Source organism: Paroedura picta, chromosome 3 (genome assembly GCF_049243985.1).
Source record: "Paroedura picta isolate Pp20150507F chromosome 3, Ppicta_v3.0, whole genome shotgun sequence".
Classification (NCBI taxonomy): Eukaryota; Metazoa; Chordata; class Lepidosauria; order Squamata; family Gekkonidae; genus Paroedura; species Paroedura picta.
Window position 1 is genome coordinate 63827079 of NC_135371.1, and position 16767 is coordinate 63843845.

The 16767-nt window shown below is 45.9% G+C and overlaps 1 protein-coding gene across 3 annotated transcripts in view; it reads right to left on the reverse strand.

Moving 5' to 3' along the window:
• The window catches only part of RBM6 (RNA binding motif protein 6), a 94170-nt gene that overhangs the window by 21611 nt on the left and 55792 nt on the right, over positions 1 to 16767 (reverse strand). For all 3 annotated transcript variants that reach the window (XM_077326029.1, XM_077326031.1, XM_077326030.1), the window contains exons 11-13: positions 16370 to 16467; positions 13386 to 13428; positions 3353 to 3410 (exon numbers count right to left, since the gene is read on the reverse strand). In XM_077326029.1, coding sequence (XP_077182144.1) covers positions 3353 to 3410; positions 13386 to 13428; positions 16370 to 16467 — 199 coding nt within the window. The remainder of the gene's footprint in view (positions 1 to 3352; positions 3411 to 13385; positions 13429 to 16369; positions 16468 to 16767) is intronic.

Sequence of the window (16767 nt, forward strand, 5' to 3'; positions counted from 1 at the left end):
TGAGGGCCCAATTGCAGCACACCCAGGAGGGCACCAGCCCGGCAGCAACATCATGTGGATTTGGGGATTAGCGCTGCCTCCATATGCGTACCTTTCTGGCCTTTTCCGCCTGTGCGGAATCAGCCATAGAGGTGGAGGAGCAGATTCCACACTTCCCTTCCCCACCAGACTGCTGTTTGTTTTGAAAACCCTCGTCAATAAAACACACCAGAAGCTGCTGTGAGAAGGGAAGAACTGCCTCCTTCTCCATTACTACAAGCTGCCAATGGAAAGCAATTTCTTTAGCCCTGAAAAATCTCAGATTAACAGGTAATGAGGGTTTTTTTCTAGTCTGAAAATATTAACACTTCCATATTTAAAGGGTTTTGATAGCTATATGAGTCAGGGAGTGAACCTGTCTATTCACCTTCTATCAGCAGAGGTGATTTTACCTTTTCACTGCCCTCCATGAAGCCCCCCAAGCCCAGAAATCATGTTTCCACAGAAACTTGGTGGAATGATTCTCATGACTGGAATGTAATGGTGGATGGATATGAACTGTTCAGAAAAAACAGAATAGATCGAAGAGGTGGAGGAGTGGCACTGTATGTGAGGTAAGGGCTTACCTGTCAGGAAATTCTAGTGAAGGAGAGCATATCTGCAGTGGAAAGCATCTGGGTGAAAATAAGCGAGGGGAAAACAAACAGTGTGGTGGTTGGTGTCTGCTACCGACCGCCTGACCAACGAGAGGATGTGGATGCTGCACTTTGTGAGCAGCTTGAGAAAATATCCAAGCGGCAGGACCTTGTCATCATGGGTGACTTCAATTTCCCAGATGTGTGCTGGGAAACAAACTCTGCAAAGCATCCTCAGTCATGTAACTTTCTGACCTGCCTGGCTGACAATTTCATTTATCAAATGGTAGATGAACCCACAAGAGGTTCAGCCATACTGGACTTAATACTGACCAACAGGCAAGAGTTGGTGGATGAGGTGAAGGAGGTGGGGACCTTAGGGGGAAGTGACCATGTCCTCATAGAATTCCTTTTGAGATAGGGAGCCAAGGTAGCTTGTAGCCAGACGCGGATGTTGGATTTTTGTAGGGCAAACTTTAATAAACTCAGAGACATGATGAGTGTCATACCATGGACGAGAATGCAGGAAGGGAAGGGACCATGTGAAGGGTGGGCGCTACTCAAACAAGAGCTATTGCATGCTCAATCAATGACTATCCCAGAAAGACGAAAACACTGCAGGAGCTCTAAGAAGCCTATTTGGATGAACAGAGAACTTCAAGAGGAACTAAGAAAGAAAAGAAAAATGTTCAGGAAATGGAGGGAAGGACAGAGCTCTAAAGAAGAGTACCTACAGGTTACTAGGCACTGTAGATCAGTCATCAGAAAGGCCAAAGCTGAGAGTGAGCTAAGATTGGCCAGGGAAGCCCATTGTAACAAGAAAAGATTTTTCAGTTATGTGACGAGCAAACGTAAAGTAAAGGAGGCAATAGGCCCACTGTTGGGTGTGGATGGACAAACTCTAACAAAAGATGCAGAGAAAGCAGAAAGGCTTAGTGCCTATTTTACATCTGTTTTTTCCCACAGGTCAAAGTGTTTAGGCACATCTAGAGATGGCCGTAGCCAAAGGATAGTGTCTGGGTGGCAGGTTAACATGGATAGAGAGGTTGTCGAGAGGCATTTAGCTGCACTGGATGAGTTCAAATCCCCTGGTCCGGATGAAATGCACCCGAGAGTACTCAAAGAACTTTCCAGAGAACTTGCACAGCCCTTGTCTATCATCTTCGGAACCTCTTTAAGGACTGGAGATGTCCCGGAGGACTGGAAAAGAGCAAACGTTATTCCGATCTTCAAAAAAGGGAGGAAGGATGACCCAGGAAACTACAGACCAGTGAGTCTGACCTCTGTTGTGGAAAAGATAATGGAGCAGATATTAAAGGGAGCGATCTGCAAACATCTGGAGGACAATTTGGTGATCCAAGGAAGTCAGCATGGATTTGTCTCCAACAGGTCCTGCCAGACCAACCTAGTTTCCTTCTTTGACCAAGTAACAGGTTTGCTGGATCGGGGAAATTCGGTTGATGTCATTTACTTGGATTTTAGTAAAGCTTTTGACAAGGTTCCCCATGATGTTCTGATGGATAAGTTGAAGGACTGCAATCTGGATTTTCAGATAGTTAGGTGGATAGGGAATTGGTTAGAGAACCGCACTCAAAGAGTTGTTGTCAATGGTGTTTCATCAGACTGGAGAGAGGTGAGTAGCGGGGTACCTCAGGGCTCGGTCCGGTACTTTTTAACATATTTATTAATGATCTAGATGAGGGGGTGGAGGGACTACTCATCAAGTTTGCAGATGACACCAAATTGGGAGGACTGGCAAATACTCCGGAAGATAGAGACAGAGTTCAACGAGATCTGAACACAATGGAAAAATGGGCAAATGAGAACAAGATGCAACTGGATGGGGGATACGCTTCTAGGTAGCACTGTGTGTGAACGAGACCTTGGGGTACTTGTGGACTGTAAACTAAACATGAGCAGGCAGTGTGATGCAGCGGTAAAAAAGGCAAATGCCATTTTGGGCTGTATCAACAGGGGCATCACATCAAAATCACAAGATGTCATAGTCCCATTGTATACCGCACTGGTCAGACCACACCTGGAGCACTGTGTGCAGTTCTGGAGGCCTCACTTCAAGAAGAACGTAGATAAAATTGAAAGGGTACAGAGGAGAGCAACAAAGATGATCTGGGGCCAAGGGACCAAGCCCTATGAAGATAGGTTGAGGGACTTGGGAATGTTCAGCTTGGAGAAAAGGAGGTTGAGAGGGGACATGATAGCCCTCTTTAAGTATTTGAAAGGTTGTCACTTGGAGGAGGGCAGGATGCTGTTTCTGCTGGCTGCAGAGGAGAGGACACGCAGTAATGGGTTTAAACTTCAAGTACAACTATATAGACTAGATATCAGGAAAAAGTTTTTCACAGTCAGAGTAGTTCAGCAGTGGAATAGGCTGCCTAAGGAGGTGGTGAGCTCCCCCTCACTGGAAGTCTTCAAGCAAAGGTTGGATACACACTTTTCTTGGATGCTTTAGGATGCTTAGGGCTAATCCTGCGTTGAGCAGGGGGTTGGACTAGATGGCCTGTATGGCCCCTTCCAACCCTATGATTCTATGATTCTATGATTCTATGTTTCCTGGAGGTGAAGAGGATTGCTGAGGAAGTAAAACACAGCAAAGGTCTCTGATCCTTGCACTCATGGATCACTAAGTCCTAATCACAGAAAATAGTGAGTTTTTCACAGTTACAAAGAGCATCAAGGACTACGATTTATGGTAACAAGGAAACCATGATCTATCTTACATTCTGATCTTCGTTTCTGGGACTCAGCACCCCTCCGGTCTCTCATGCCCCTTCTGCCCTAGAATATAGAAAAGATCAAATAAAAAATCAAGGAAGACAGACCTCAAGTAAGTTTTTTTCACATTTCCCTACTATACCAAAGCATTCCAAGCTGAGTTATGTAAAGGTCATATGAAAATATCAACATATACTTTGCTGCTTTTACTGCATATCCAATACAAAGTCATTAGCTGACATCAAACACTTTTCACTGAGATCTGACTAGCTTTTCAACGTCTGCAAAGCTAGAGGATGAAAAAAAGTTGTTGCCGCGAACCACTGCAACGGGGTGGGGGGAGAGGGTGACCCGGGCCCCGAGTATGCACGACAGCCCCGGCGCAAACACGCATGTGTGGATCTGCCGCGCATGAGTGTTTGTGTCTGGCAGGGGCGCAAACGTGCACACGTGGCAGCACTGGGCATGTGCACATGCACAGCGCCGCCTTGCATGCATGTTTGCGCCGCCACTGGGAGCATAAACACGCATGTGCGGTGGCGCTGCGCATGCACAAAACTGCCACTTGCGAGTGTTTGCGCCGCCAGCGTACTGGCGGCCGCGCTTCACTCTCCCTCCCCCCTCCAAAGCAAGAGCCAGGCCGCAAGCTAATCAGCCGCTTCGGAGGCCGATTTCCTCGCGGCCTGGCAAGCTTCTCGCTGCGGGGGGGGGGCCGAGAGAGGGAGCTGCGGCCTGGCACCGGGCTGCAGCCTGGAGGTTGGTGGCCACTGTTTTAAAGAACACATATAAAATATCCTGCATAGTGCAGGGGGTTGAACTAGATGACCCATGAGATCCCTTCCAACTCTATTATTCTACGATTCTATTCTATGAAAATATTTGTTGCAATCATTATCTCCCATCACATGATCTGTATCAGAAGATACAGATGGATTGTTCTTCATTTATTTATTTTTATTTATAGACTGCCACTCTTGGCCCAGCTGGCTTGTAGCGATTTACATAAAATATAAATACAGCATAAAACTCGATATAATTGATGGCCACAACAAAAACAACCTACTCTCTCATACAACTCTCAACCCTTCTGCTGGCAGTTGCCCCGATAGCTGAAACAAGCAATGTATGGCCTGGGGGGGGGGGTACAGATTATAAAAGGGGAGTACAGGTTATAAAGAGGAGGGAAGGGACCAGATCAAATCATCCTGGCCTCAACCAAATGCCTGGTGGAAGAGCTCCGTATTACAGGCCCTTGCAGAACCCAGAAATCTCCATCAGGGCCCTCAGCTCTTCCCACCAGGTCAGGGCCAAGACTTAAAAGGCCCAGGCCCTGGTCAAGGCCAGGCACACTTTCTGGGGACCTGGGACAGCCAGCAGATTCATACTGGCAGAGCAAAGGGCCCAATGTTAGGGAGAGGTTCACAATCTCCCTCAAAGGGCCTTCTATCCGTCAATCATCCCATTTGAGCAACCATGAAGGCAGGGATCAAAGGGGCACATGGTCGCCCTCATTGCACTCAGCAGTTTGTCCACTTTGGTTAAAGAGAATTGTCTGAAGCCATCAAATGTTACCCTTCACAACAGCTCACATTCTGTATCAATTGTTTCAAGAAGTTCCTGGTGGAGTGTCAAGACATTGTCTACAAAAAAGCTCACTAATGCCTCACAGCTCAAGCTCAATTTACTACAATTTTGGCGCCCTTCCTCAAGGGTGGTAAGAGACAGAACTACCCTAAATAATTGTGCTGGGCGAGAGCTAGCAGACACGATTTCTGCAGCGAAAAAGTCATACTACGCCACTTTCACCATCATCTAATAATACCTCAAAAACAGGCAATAAGATGTTCTTGCCACCTTGCCGCGACTTCTCTGCCACACTCACTTTAGCTGTCTTACTTCCCTTTTCCTCTCATGAAGCTCAAGGGAATACCAGGGGGCTTGCTTGGGGCAGAGAGAGTGCGTAGGAGCAATCTTGTCAATAGCAGCCATCAGGCAGGACTGCACGTCCTCTACCAAGGGTGCCAACGAGACGCTGGAGGGCATCGGGTCCAAGAAATCTCTCGGACTTCATAAGTCTCCGCAGAGAGACTAAAATATGCCTGTCACTCAAACAAGGAGGAGGTGGTATTCTCAGCCAGGCCTCCAAGGCACTATGGTCTGACTATGGGAGGATATTATTTGCCACCAGATCTACCTCTATCCCAACATCCAAGATCAAATCAAGGATGTGGCTAGCCTGATTGGTGAGGCTGGCAACAAACTGCGAGAACCCCAGTGTCACCATGGCCAACATCAGGTCCTGACCAAGTCCTCAGGATGGTGAGTCAGCATGAATGTTGAAGTCCCCCAGATTCAGAATTCTAGGGAACTGCAATACTCAGGTGGCCCGACAGGGCATCCAGGGGTGCAGTGGGTGAACGGTACACCACCCAGATGACCATGATCTCAACTGACTCATTTAACCCCCAGAATCAATGGCACTGGGAGAGCCCTGAGGGAATAAGCCTCCCGGACCAGAATGACCCCCACACTATGAAGCCAAGGCTGATGAAAGAACGAAAACCCAGGCAGGGTCAGTTCTTTCACCCTCCCACACCCAGGTTTTGGTCATGCACACTAAGTCAACATCATGCCTTGCGAAATAATTACACAAGGTTGAGGATTTGTTGTTGATTGACCTAGTGTCGCAGAGCATCAGCAATGGTTCTACCCTAGCCCACTCCCCCCAGATCTGGGGATGGGATGGAGGTTTGAAGGGCAGCACGTATATCAATCAGGCTGAAGGCTGTGAGAACCCCACAGCTGGGGCCCTCTTGGACACTGTCCCATTATTGAACCTTCCCCCAGTGCTATATCTCCCTTGGCCTAGAATTGCTGGAATCCTCTCTCCATGCTGGGTCCCCTCCCGAAACTCTCCCTCTCCCACCAATCTGAGGTGGACCCATCAGAGACAGTCTAACCTTAGTCTAAAACTGACCTAGTGCTGCACTAATATTACACCCCCTCTCCTAGATCCCACCCAAACCATACCCTCCCTCCAATCCCACCCCCAACCTAACCTAATCTAGCAGCTAACTAATAAACCCTCAATTGGGCACTGGGCCGGAATCCCCCTGTCGCCAGCGGCTCTCCTACACCCAACACCCAGCCAACTAACTAAGGTTAGTACTACCAACCTAACTAAGAACTCCCCGCCCCCCAACATTCTTTAGGCACTCTAGACCAGACCGCAACCAATCCACCCGCCACCAGATGGCAGCAGAGTATTTCTTCCTGCCTCAATTCTTCCAGTCACCAGCAGGTAGCGCAGAGTTCTCCTACTCCACCACAGATCTCCATGATGCCAGTTCCTGCTTCAGAAGCTCCCAGTGTAGGGTCATCCCTGGACTCCTCCGCTGGACCTCCTCCCAACAGGAGTCCCCATATTGATCAACGCCAGCACAGGCAAAGCTTCCTCGGCATCAGCCAGTCCGCCGGATCGCTGCACTCACCTTTTCCACCCCCACTGGCATACTCTTTGCACCAAAGCCCAGGCACACCTGGTTCCATCTCAATGGCTGTGGTGGCCAGAGGATGCAAACTTCTGAGCCCAGACAGAAGGTTAGATATTTTCCTGCAAATCCATTAAGTCCCAGAAAATCCCCGTAGCTTTAGTCCGGGGGAGAGCTTCTCCATTGTTCCGTCCTTCAGGGATGAGGTTTGCCTCATAGAGCTGGAATTTTCCTTTTCCACCAAGTTCTTGTATCTGCAGGGCTGAATTGTTGAAGGAGAGGGGGGAGTCCAATAGCTTTCCCCCCAGCAGCATGCCTTCCACCACTCAGCTATAACGTGGAGCACTCCCCTTGCTGCTGGATGGATAGGGTGCCTTATACAGGTGGCAGCAAAAATCTGAGATTCTTAAGGGTTGTGTAAACTGTCTCATCATGTAGAACTGCTCATGGGATTAAGGGGAAAAACCCAATATGCATCCCTGGTGATTTTGTCAGGGTTGAATCTTTCCATCTGCTTTGCCTGCTATAGTATAATTCTTAACTAGAACTAAAAGCAAGTCTATTTACCTCGAGTATCTCCTGGGTGATTATAGCAAACAAAGGTGCCTTCTAATAGAAGGTTTGTGTGGAGTGTAATTTATGGTCTGCCATAGTATTTAAGCATCTGACACACCTGTTCTGTTAATCCATTGACTTAACTTCTAACTACATTAATTTCAAAAAATAGATATTTGCAGAAGTATGGTAAGAATCAAGTGTCATATTGAATATATATGTTTTATTATTTGAGCCACAAGAATGATTCTATTCCTATTACACATAACTTTCTGTGTGTTAACTGCAAACATCAGGCATAAGGGTACAACATGACTTATCAAAAGTCACGTCTTCCAACTTCAGATAACAAAGGCTTATTACACATGGGTATTTTTCCTCACTTTCACTGAGCATGTCCACTGGGTTTTCTTAGTCAGTCAACACTGATTTTTCTCCCTTAAGCACTCAGTTTGCTTTCTGGTTACTGTTTCCCTGAGTTTTCTGAGTGTTTTTTTATATCAAAATTCCCCTTCATTTCCAAGCTAAAGGTAAATAAAGAGTATACAGAAGAACAGGAGGAGTTGGTTCTTATATCATGCTTTTCTCTACCAGGAGTCTCAAGCACCTTACAATAATCACCTTCCCTTTCCTTTCCCCACAACAGACACTACGTGCGTTTGAGAGAGCCCTGATATTACTGCTTGGTCAGAACAGCTTTATCAGTACCGAGGAAAGCCAAAGGTCACCCAGGTGGCTGCATGTGGAGGAGTGGGGAATCAAACTCAGCTCGTCAGATTAGAAGTCGGCGCCCCTAACTATTACACACCAAGCTTGACTTGAAAGAAGAATTGGAGAGGAGACAAATAGCAGTGTCCCCAGTGCAATAAAAAAAAGCATTTCAGTGCTGCTGCAAAAAAATGACGGAGGGAAATTGTCAGCGCAGAATTAAATTGACTTAAGATTATTAGAGAGAAAGACACATTGGGATGAGAACCCTAAACCTTTAGAAAAAGTTTTCCTTTTAATGCGTTAGTGAACAAAGTTTTTTTGAGGAGGGGATTTTGGCAGTCTTTAGAAGCTTAACATTAAAATGATGGATGAACCACACGAACCTTCTGCAAACTTAAAAATTAATCTGAAGGACAGAGTGTATCTGCACAGGACAGGTTCTAAAAAGTTGCCAAGATCACAATCAGCGTACAAGATCAGATTAGAGAATCACAAAGAAAAAGTGTCAAAAATCTGGAAGGAAGAGCAGGAAGTTCTGGTTTAGTGGCAGAAGACTAACAAAAGTTCTCCAGTGTTTCTGACCAAGGATTCCCGCCCCCCCCCCCCCAATAAATTGCTGCCCTGTGCAAACATGGTGGAATTGTAGCCAACTTTGCACAGGTAAATCCACACGCACACACATACTGCCCAAAACCACAGGTTGCAATGCCAGTGTCAGTGGGTTCTAGCAAACATTCTGTACACATAACATATTCTGTCATATTACAAGATTGTGTGATTCTTTCCCATATTTCACAGTAAAAGGTAAAGGTAAAGGTATCCCCTGTGCAAGCACCGAGTCATGTCTGACCCTTGGGGTGACGCCCTCCAGCGTTTTCATGGCAGACTCAATACGGGGTGGTTTGCCAGTGCCTTCCCCAGTCATGACCGTTTACCCCCCAGCAAGCTGGGTACTCATTTTACCGACCTCGGAAGGATGGAAGGCTGAGTCAACCTTGAGCCGGCTACTGGGATTGAACTCCCAACCTCATGGGCAAAGCTTTCAGACGGCTGCCTTACCACTCTGCGCCACAAGAGGCTCATTTCACAGTAGCTGATAACATAGTAGTGAATCCCCTAGTGTTCAGCAATGTGGAAAATAGGGCATGTCAGTCTCAAAAAGTCTGGTCAGTCTCAACATCAGGTCCCCCCCCCCTTTCATCTGCATTCCTTTCTGTTCCTTTTAATTCAACTGACCAACACTAAGATGCATGCACAAAACTTGAATGACAAGGATTTACTGTATTTGCTGGTGTATAAGACAACTTTCCCCCCCTGAAAAACATGCCTCCAAGTGGGGGGGGGGGTCGTCCTATACGCCAGGTGCACTTCAGTTGGGATAGACTTAGCTGCCCATAGTGGCCTCCCGAAGCCCGCCCACCTCATTCTACATTCCATCCAGTATTGCGCAGTATCCAGCACGGCCGCAGCGGGTCATCAGTGCAGCTGCGGCGAGCATCATCAGTGAGACAGGGGTGCCGGCCTTTTCAGCATGACCGGCCCGTTCTGCTCGACGGGAAGCAGCGGTGCTTCGGCCCGCCCCTTGTCTATGCAGAGCTTGCACATGCGCACTTGCACACTAGTGCCGGTCACAGGGAGATGCAGGGGTGGGCTGGGTATATAACAAACTCTATATTTTGAGTGGAAATGTTGGGGGGTCGTCTTATACGCTGGCAAATATGGTATATGGAAGGCACTTGAAGGATGCTACTGTGCAGCTGCAATAGGGCAACTGTGCAATTTTTTTAAGAAACTCTGGACACCGCCCCCCCACACACACACACATCACAAGTAACATTCCAACCCGATTTAGTAAATTGCATTTTTAAAAACTGTAGTTGCAGAATAAATACACTGGAGGAAGAACTACGGTACGCAAGGTAAACACAGAATCCAAAGGAGCAAGTGTGCCTGCCCACCCTGGATGGGTTGCAGCTTTCAGTGGCTCACTCTGCCAGGAACCTGGACGTGATTCTAGTTGCTTCCCTCTCAATAGAACCTCAGATCACAAGGGTAGCGCATTTACCATCTACTCCAAAAGCAAAACTACTAACGCCCTATTTGGCCCCCGAAAATCTAGCCACAGTGATCCATGCGACAGTCACCTCTAGACTGGACTTCTGCAACTCGTTCTATGCAGGCCTGCCCTTAACCTTGATCCAGAAACTACAGCTGGTCCAAAGCACAGTGGCCAGTGTCCTCACAGCAACACCATGGAGGTCCCACATCTGGCCCATCCTCCATCAGCATCAGTGGCTCCCAGTCAAATTCCAGACCAGGCTGAAGGTTCTGGTAAACACCTTCAAGGCCATACGTGGTCAGGGACTGCCTTTCTGCCTTTGCCCCTCAAAGAGCTTTATGTCTGCCACCACCAACTAGCTAGCGATCCCTGGCCCAAAAGAAGGTCACTTGACCTCAATCAGGGCCAGAGCATTCTCTGTCCTGGCCCCCACTTGGTGGAATGAACTTCTGGAGGAGATCAGGGTCCTGACAGAACTAAAACAGTTCTACTGGGCCTGCAAAAGGCAGCTCTTCTGCCAGGCATTTGGTTGAGGTCGACCGGAATCAGCAACACCCACTTGGCTCCAGAAACTCCCTCCCAGGAATCCATGTACCTGAACTAAACCATGGACCTGTCTGATTGTTATCCTGTTTAAACTGTTATCTTCTGATGTTGTTGTATTCTATTTGACACAAAAAATTAGTTCATTGTATTGTTCTTAACGTCAGTGGTCCCCAACCTTTTTGAGGCTGGGGACCGGCAGGGCAACTGCCCGCCCGCGCCCGCCGCGCATGCGCACATGCATGGCTGAAATCGCACATGCATTTCGCGCATTTCAGCAGCACATGGCGCATGTGCGCATGCGCAGCCCGGCCGCGCATGTGCAATGCGAGGCCGTGGCCCTGATTCCCTCTTCCCCCCCCTCCCGCAGTAAGAAGCTTCCCGGGAAGTTTTTTACTGCGGGGGGGGGGCGGGGAGAGGGAGCCGTGGCCCGGCGCCATGGCCTTCGCGGCCCGGCACTGGGCCAAGGCCCGCGGGTTGGGGACCACTGCTTTACGTTCTATGTGAACTGTCCTGAGTCTCAGGGGTGGGCAGTATACAAATGTTATTAGTTAGTTAATTAATTAATTCAAGATTAAAGGCTTACTGCTCTGAAAATCTGCAGTAAGATGTATGAGAAACATTTCTAGAGGCTCTGCTGAGAAAAAAATCTATGATTAGATGTTCAGATTCCATTAGTTGGTTACCAAGAAGAGAGATCTACTAAGATAGAATAAAGGTAGTCAGCTAGTTTCTGTACAACAAATGAGGGTGTCTGATCAAATTTCTTTCTTCTTTTTTTTGGTACGTGTTCTCTGTGATGCAAGTGGTTAACTAAACCAGTGTTGACCTAGCTATGGGTAATCTATATCAGGGACAGGCCTACACAGGTAGTATTTGTAATACATTTGAATAAACTGACAAACACTAAATCAATATAAAATAAAGCATGAGTTCAGTGGCACCTTTAAGATTAACAAAGTATTACCCTGTGCATAAACATTTTTGCGCGTGCATACTTCTTCAGATAGAGCCTCTTGTGGCGCAGAGTGGTAAGGCAGCCGTCTGAAAGCTTTGCCCATAAGGTTGGGAGTTCAATCCCAGCAGCCGGCTCAAGGTTGACTCAGCCTTCCATCCTCCCAAGGTCGGTAAAATGAGTACCCAGCTTGCTGGGGGGTAAACGGTAATGACTGGGAAAGGCACTGGCAAACCACCCCGTATTGAGTCTGCCATGAAAACGCTAGAGGGCGTCACCCCAAGGGTCAGACATGACTCGGTGCTTGCACAGGGGATACCTTTACCTTTACCTTTACTTCTTCAGATATGTTGAAACAAAAATCATCAACCATTACATATAAGCAGAGCTCAGTTATGCATCTTGACTCTAATTAGCTCTTCCTGGTATTACCTATATGCAATGGTTGATGACTTCTATTTCAATTTATCCGAAGAAATGTGCATGCACATGAACGCCCATATTCAGAATAAAACTTCATTGGTCTTAGAAGTGCTGCTGGACTCAAACATTGTTCTGCTGCTTCAGCCCAACATAGCTACTTCCTAAATACATCAATGTATTTAACTTGTTAGTCTATTCCTAAACCCCTTATTGTTATGATAAATATTGAAAAATATAATGTTCTCCATTTAGGTAGGAAAAATCAAATGTCTTGGCAGTAGTATGTGCAAGAAGGGTCTAGAAGAAGAATTGGTTCTTATATGCCGCTTTTCTCTACCCGAAGGAGGCTCAAACCGGCTTACAATTGCCTTCCCTTTCCTCTCCCCACAACAGACACCCTGTGAGGTGGATGAGGCTGAGAGTGCCCTGATATCACTGCTTGGTCAGAACAGTTTTATCAGTGCTGTGGCAAGCCCAAGGTCACCCAGCTGGCTGCATGTAGAGGAGTGCAGAATCGAACCCAGCATGCAAGATTAGAAGTCCGCACTCTTAACCATTACACAAAACTGGCTCTCAAGGAGTCTTAGTAGACCATACACTGAACATGAGTCAGCAGAGTGACTTGGTGGCTAAAAAGGCAAATTGGATTTTGGGCTGTACAGTTTTCATCTTAATATCCAGAAGAAGTTTCTGACAGGTAGAGCGGTTCCTTGGTGGAACGGGATGCCTTGGGAGATGGTGGGTTCTTCTTCTTTGGAAGTTTTTAAGCAAAGGTTAGATAGCCAACTCACAGAAATGCTGGTTCTGTGAATTTAGGCAGATTGTAGGTGGGTGGGCCAAAGGGATTGTGTCTGAGCTTGGTTTTTATGTATCTTTCTTGCATGCCCAGAGAAATGCTAATCACCACTTTTGGGTCAGAAGGCGAATTACCTCCAGACCGGACTGGCCAAGGATTGTATTTTTTTTTTGGGGGGGGGGGCGAGGACATCATCTGGTCATGGAATTGGGGGTCACTGTGAGTGGACAGGTAGTTGTGAATATCCTGCATTTGGCAGGGGGTTTTACTAGATGACCCTGAAAGTACCTTCCAACGCTATGATTCTAAAGTAACAGTGCTGGTGGCTCATTCATTCTCTAGTATAGGTTTGAATGTTCCATCAAACTATAAAGGCGCAGGCAAAATTGAAAATATTTTGCAGCTAGTAAAAAGAAAACACAGCAGCCTACAGGTCATTTGCACCACCAGGAGGCAGCAATCAATTCCCTCTGCATACTATCACACATTACACCGTAAGACTTACCTGGCTGTAGCGTGTAACATCCCCCTGATCACCATATTCATTTCTAGCAACAAGAAGAAAAAATGGGAGTAGGGAGAAAGCCATTTTAATCAATTAATTCAAAGATACAGCGTTTCCTTATTGCATGCTTCTAATTCAGTTTAACATCAACAATTCCAGTGTATTATCTGCTCTGTGAGAAACTGAATGAGAGCACAATCATAATATATCACTTTAAAGTAAAAAAAAGGAAGCAAAACATTAAATACTACAATCGCAAATAGTTCCACAGGGCATAACTTCTTAGAAATTTACATTGACTATTCTCTATCATACTAACCTTGTAACCTTGAAACATTTTATCATACTAACTTGTCCTTGTATTACAAGATACAAGAATTTATCCTGCCTCATCACATTATTTATCTGCTTGAATCTCTAATCTCACTCATCATCCATTTTGTGTAACTACTACTTAGTTGTTTTATAATGGGATTCATACCTAACTTTTCTATCTTGATTCTCCTTTTCCCCTTTACACTGGAAACGTACATTTGCAAGAGTCATGGTGGGATTCACACCAAGCCTCTGTGCCTCATCTCTGTTCCTCACATAATCTTCCTCTTAAGAAAAATCCCCAGTATGATTTGCCTTTCAGATATCTAAAGACGTAAGCTGTGATTCATGAAAGCTCATACTGAAATAAATGTTGAACATCTTTAAGGTATCACTTCACTTTTATTTTACTATGACAGCCTAATACAGATACTTCTTTGCAATCATGATTGAAGCTGTGCCAAATTTTCAACATAACCAAATGTCAGTTAAGGGTGTGGGGAAATACAGGAGAGGATGACAGGAACTTGGTCTGCTCATGATAGAGTGCTTACAGAGTCCTGGAGAGTGATATTTTGTGGAGGAGGGACAACTGTTTCCCATCTCCCATTCCATTTGGCCCCTCAACATGTTTCCTCTAATATACTCTTAAACTAGAAGTGTGCTTTCACTAAGGGCCATTTTGCACCGATTAAAAAGGTGAGAGTCTTACCCTTTGCAAACACCATATTTTGGCGTTTTGCATGACATCATAAACATCCAGCGTTACATCTGCAAACTGGCAGCTACATCCTCCATTTTAAAGTGCTTGCAGGGGAATCCACAAAACTGGATTACCTCTGCCATGTAGCACTAGCAGGATGAGAGCAGCCAGCAAGACACTCCCACAAGACATGTGTGTTAACAAAGTGGCTGAAGTAGCGAGATTTCTAGCTTGGAGCAACACACAATCACCCAGACAGAGCACAAAATAAACTTTTTCCCACCAGTTTGCCCATAAATCATGCCTCTTCCCCAGAAAACAAAACAAAACAAAAAACAAATCGCCCCCGCCATTTTTTTTTAAGCTTCAAGACTCCAGATAGCAAGAGGGATTGCAGTGAACGGAGCCCTATGCATCCATGAATTAATGCATATGTGTTTAAGCAAATAAGTCTAATAAACAAAAAATAGCAGGCATCATGGTCCCTTTAAAGAGCGAGGAAGGTGATTGGCCGCCTGTCCTTATGGACAGGCAGAAGAGAGGAGCGTGTCTAGTACGTTCCTCTCTTCCGCCATTTCAAGCAGGCATGCAAAATGGCAGGAAGCTCTAGACGGCAAGCAGAGATGCCAGCAGGTGAGGAATCCCAGGAGGCACGTGTTTTTTTAGTGTTACGCCATTGCACTGGCCTAACAGTTTCTTTTAATGTGTGGAATGGACCTGAGAAAACCAAAGAGATGCACCCACAGATAAGGCTGGAACCTACGCAGGGTTTTTTTTTTGGGGGGGGGGGTATGCAGAGACATTAGTTTTACAAATTTATAAAGAGAAAAATGTCAGAATATAGTTAGATGAAACTGTGTGATCACTGAACTATAGAAGGCTCCAGGGAAATATTAATATGCTCCAGCCCTAAGAACAAACTGGATTGTAAAGGGCATGAAGCATATATTCCTGCATTTCCACCTCCCACCTCCCAATACAGCACAGGGAAGGAGAAATAAAAGTACTCTCCTCTGTACACTAACAGTATGGGGGGGGGGTTTGGGGGTAAATGAGTAACTTAGCTCAAAATATCAGCAACTGTGCTAAAGTCAAACTTCGAAACTAGGTCATCCTACCTCAAAGATCAGCTGTCTCTGCCTATGGGGACTGAAATATCCCCCTTCAGCCTAAGGTAGGATAATATCAATAATGTTGCAACCTAAGTTTTTGTCAACAATAACACAGACAATACTAGGGATGGGCACAAACTGGCTCACAAACGGACTGGCTCATAGACAGAAGTTCACAATGAAGTTTGGATAGTTCATGGTTCACAAATTGAAGTTCGTGGCAGGTCAACCAACACAAATTTTCCACCCGTTTGTGGCAGTTTGTGAATGGATATATTTTCAGAGAGTCATCTCCACTCAATCAAAATATTTAACAAATTTCAAAGCAATCAGGAGGGGAGCGGCAGAATTCTCCAGCCTGTGTTTAGTGCATGTAGCTTGTAGGGGGTCCATTCTATATACTTTTGAACTTGCACCTGCAGTGCTCCCAAAAGCTCATCAGCATATACCTTGCTGGGCATATAGAGGAGTATCACAGGGAGGTTCCCCGTGAGTTTGATGTCTCTAGAATCTGTTCTATAACTCCTGAACCTGGGCCTGTCATTTCCACAGAAAGCACTTTTCTGGGAGCACCTTGTTTGGGAGCTGTAACTTGAATCCTGTAAATCCCATCTTCACCAAACTTGGGAGGGCAGGTGAGGAGCATCATCTGGAGACCACCCATGGGTTTGTTGTTTCTAGCAATCCGGAGGACCATTCTACTGAATCATAAACTGGATACACCACAGATCCTGTCCATCTCTACACAAAACTTCCCTTCCAACTTGTATTTAGGCACTGATTTGCATACATAGTCATCTATCAATGTAAAAGATGACAGGCTGTAGTAGACATTTTAGTAAAGTCTTTACTACCTTCTCTTTCCTGTAGCTAGGTTTACATCCACGGCACGGCCTTCAAGGATGATTGGGGGATCCAGGTCTTGTAAACTTTTCACTACCCGAAGCGCCTCCTGAGGAAGGAAGAATATATTTAAGGAAAAAAAGATCATTGTGATCTGGTTAGGTGGTCCCTTTATTTATTTAACCATTTGGTATATTTCTTCATCTCTCCAAAGCAATCTGCATAATGTAGCTCTTCTAAGACCTTTAGAAACAAACAGTGAAATCCTATGCAGAGTTCCCCCTCACCCTCAGTCTAAGCCTATCTACTTCAGTGGACTTAGAGGGAAGCAATTTTGCACAGGACTGTACTGCAGATATCTGATAATCACATTCTGTGGGAACTATTCAGGATGTGAGGGAAGGGTCTC